The sequence below is a fragment of the Sinocyclocheilus rhinocerous genome, unplaced genomic scaffold (assembly GCF_001515625.1).
Source record: "Sinocyclocheilus rhinocerous isolate Xijiao unplaced genomic scaffold, SAMN03320098_v1.1 scaffold4576, whole genome shotgun sequence".
Lineage (NCBI taxonomy): Eukaryota > Metazoa > Chordata > Actinopteri > Cypriniformes > Cyprinidae > Sinocyclocheilus > Sinocyclocheilus rhinocerous.
Window position 1 is genome coordinate 12,182 of NW_015634218.1, and position 1,469 is coordinate 13,650.

Sequence of the window (1,469 nt, forward strand, 5' to 3'; positions counted from 1 at the left end):
ATATATATATATATATATATATATATTTAATATGAAGGTTGAAACATATATATATATATATATACCTTTTACAAAAACATATTTCATACATACAACATATATTGAGCATATATTTAAAATATTTTTTGGCCCCATATAAATATGTAATCTTCACGCTGACATCTTTGGCCATAAGTACAGTTTCTGGAGCTGTAAATGTCATGTATGCACCAATTCAAAGCAAATGCATATATTTATATACTGAATATTCACAACTGCTGAAAAATATTTAAACATAGTTTTTTAAACTCATTTTTGTTCCCTTCCTGTTCACCTTAGGTTTCCTGCCCTCCTTCAGCAGGGTTTTCCTCTTCAGCGGCCCCTGCATTGTGACTCCACTCGCCTCTCCATGAGCCAGACTGGGCTCTGCTACTGACGGACTGCACAGAGGGAATCACATTAGCCCAACACCCTCTCAAAAACAACAACAACCAGCCCGCGCATGTGTGTGTGTGTGTGTGTGGACTGTTGCTTCTCTAAGCATGTAATGAGGCCTCAGAGAGCAGACGTTCCAGCTCACATCTGCTGTGAGGATGTGATGGAGCTGCTGGAGAGCTCAGGCAGAGGTGAAGAGTTTGAGAGAGTAAAGAGAGCATTGATGCAGGACAGAAAGGTTCCCCTTCACCCGGCAAACACCCCACTCACAAGATATCGGCTCTGTTTACAAACCTAGTGAGCTGCCTATGTAGGATGCATTTTCATACGCACACTCTCAATGTAAACCGTATAATAATGCAGCCTTTAAAATACTCTATTCGTGCCAAATTCCTCAAGTGTTTTACTCCATATTAGACTTTAAAATGTTTAAAAGACCATTTAATATCTGACGTTCCAGTGAAGACCTGCACTATCTATCAAATACATTGTTTTTATACATTATGAATGGCTAGAAATCAATCATTTTGTATTATACCATCATTATATAATCACTGTTGCACTCTATTGAGCCGAGTCTCCTCACATACATCACACTTGCATTGCTTTCTAGAATCTTCATTTAACTAAACCACAATCAAAGGCACTTAAACTTCGTGTTGCTTTGAAAAAAGTCTGATAAAGCGGGGTTTTCAATCTTCCAGATGCCACAGACCCCCAAATATGTTTTAAAAGGCAGCTTTAAATTTTTATGTATAAAGAACATATTTATAAAGTGTTAAAAATTATTATAATAAATATGTGTAAAATGTTATTTGGAAAAAAATGTGTTTCTATTACATTATATATCTATTTTTCCTACACACTATAGTCCTGTACTGTTCAGATGTATTATTTAAATCAATTTCAAAATTTTTATTTTTATTTAAAATCTCTCTTAATATTTTTAAATCGGTTTTAAAATCAGATTTAATTATATTACATTATATTCTGTTTTTCCGACTCACTTTAGTACTGTACTGTTTAGATGTATTTAAATCAAATTTTTTTTTTTT

At 34.0% G+C, this 1,469-nt stretch overlaps 1 protein-coding gene across 1 annotated transcript in view; it reads right to left on the reverse strand.

The window, feature by feature from the left end:
* The window catches only part of LOC107745450 (ras-specific guanine nucleotide-releasing factor RalGPS1-like), a gene marked incomplete at its 5' end in the record, with an annotated part of 111,928 nt that overhangs the window by 2,565 nt on the left and 107,894 nt on the right, over positions 1 to 1,469 (reverse strand). Inside the window, one exon of the mRNA XM_016559322.1 lies at positions 275 to 419. Within this exon, the coding sequence (XP_016414808.1) occupies positions 275 to 419 (145 nt within the window). The remainder of the gene's footprint in view (positions 1 to 274; positions 420 to 1,469) is intronic.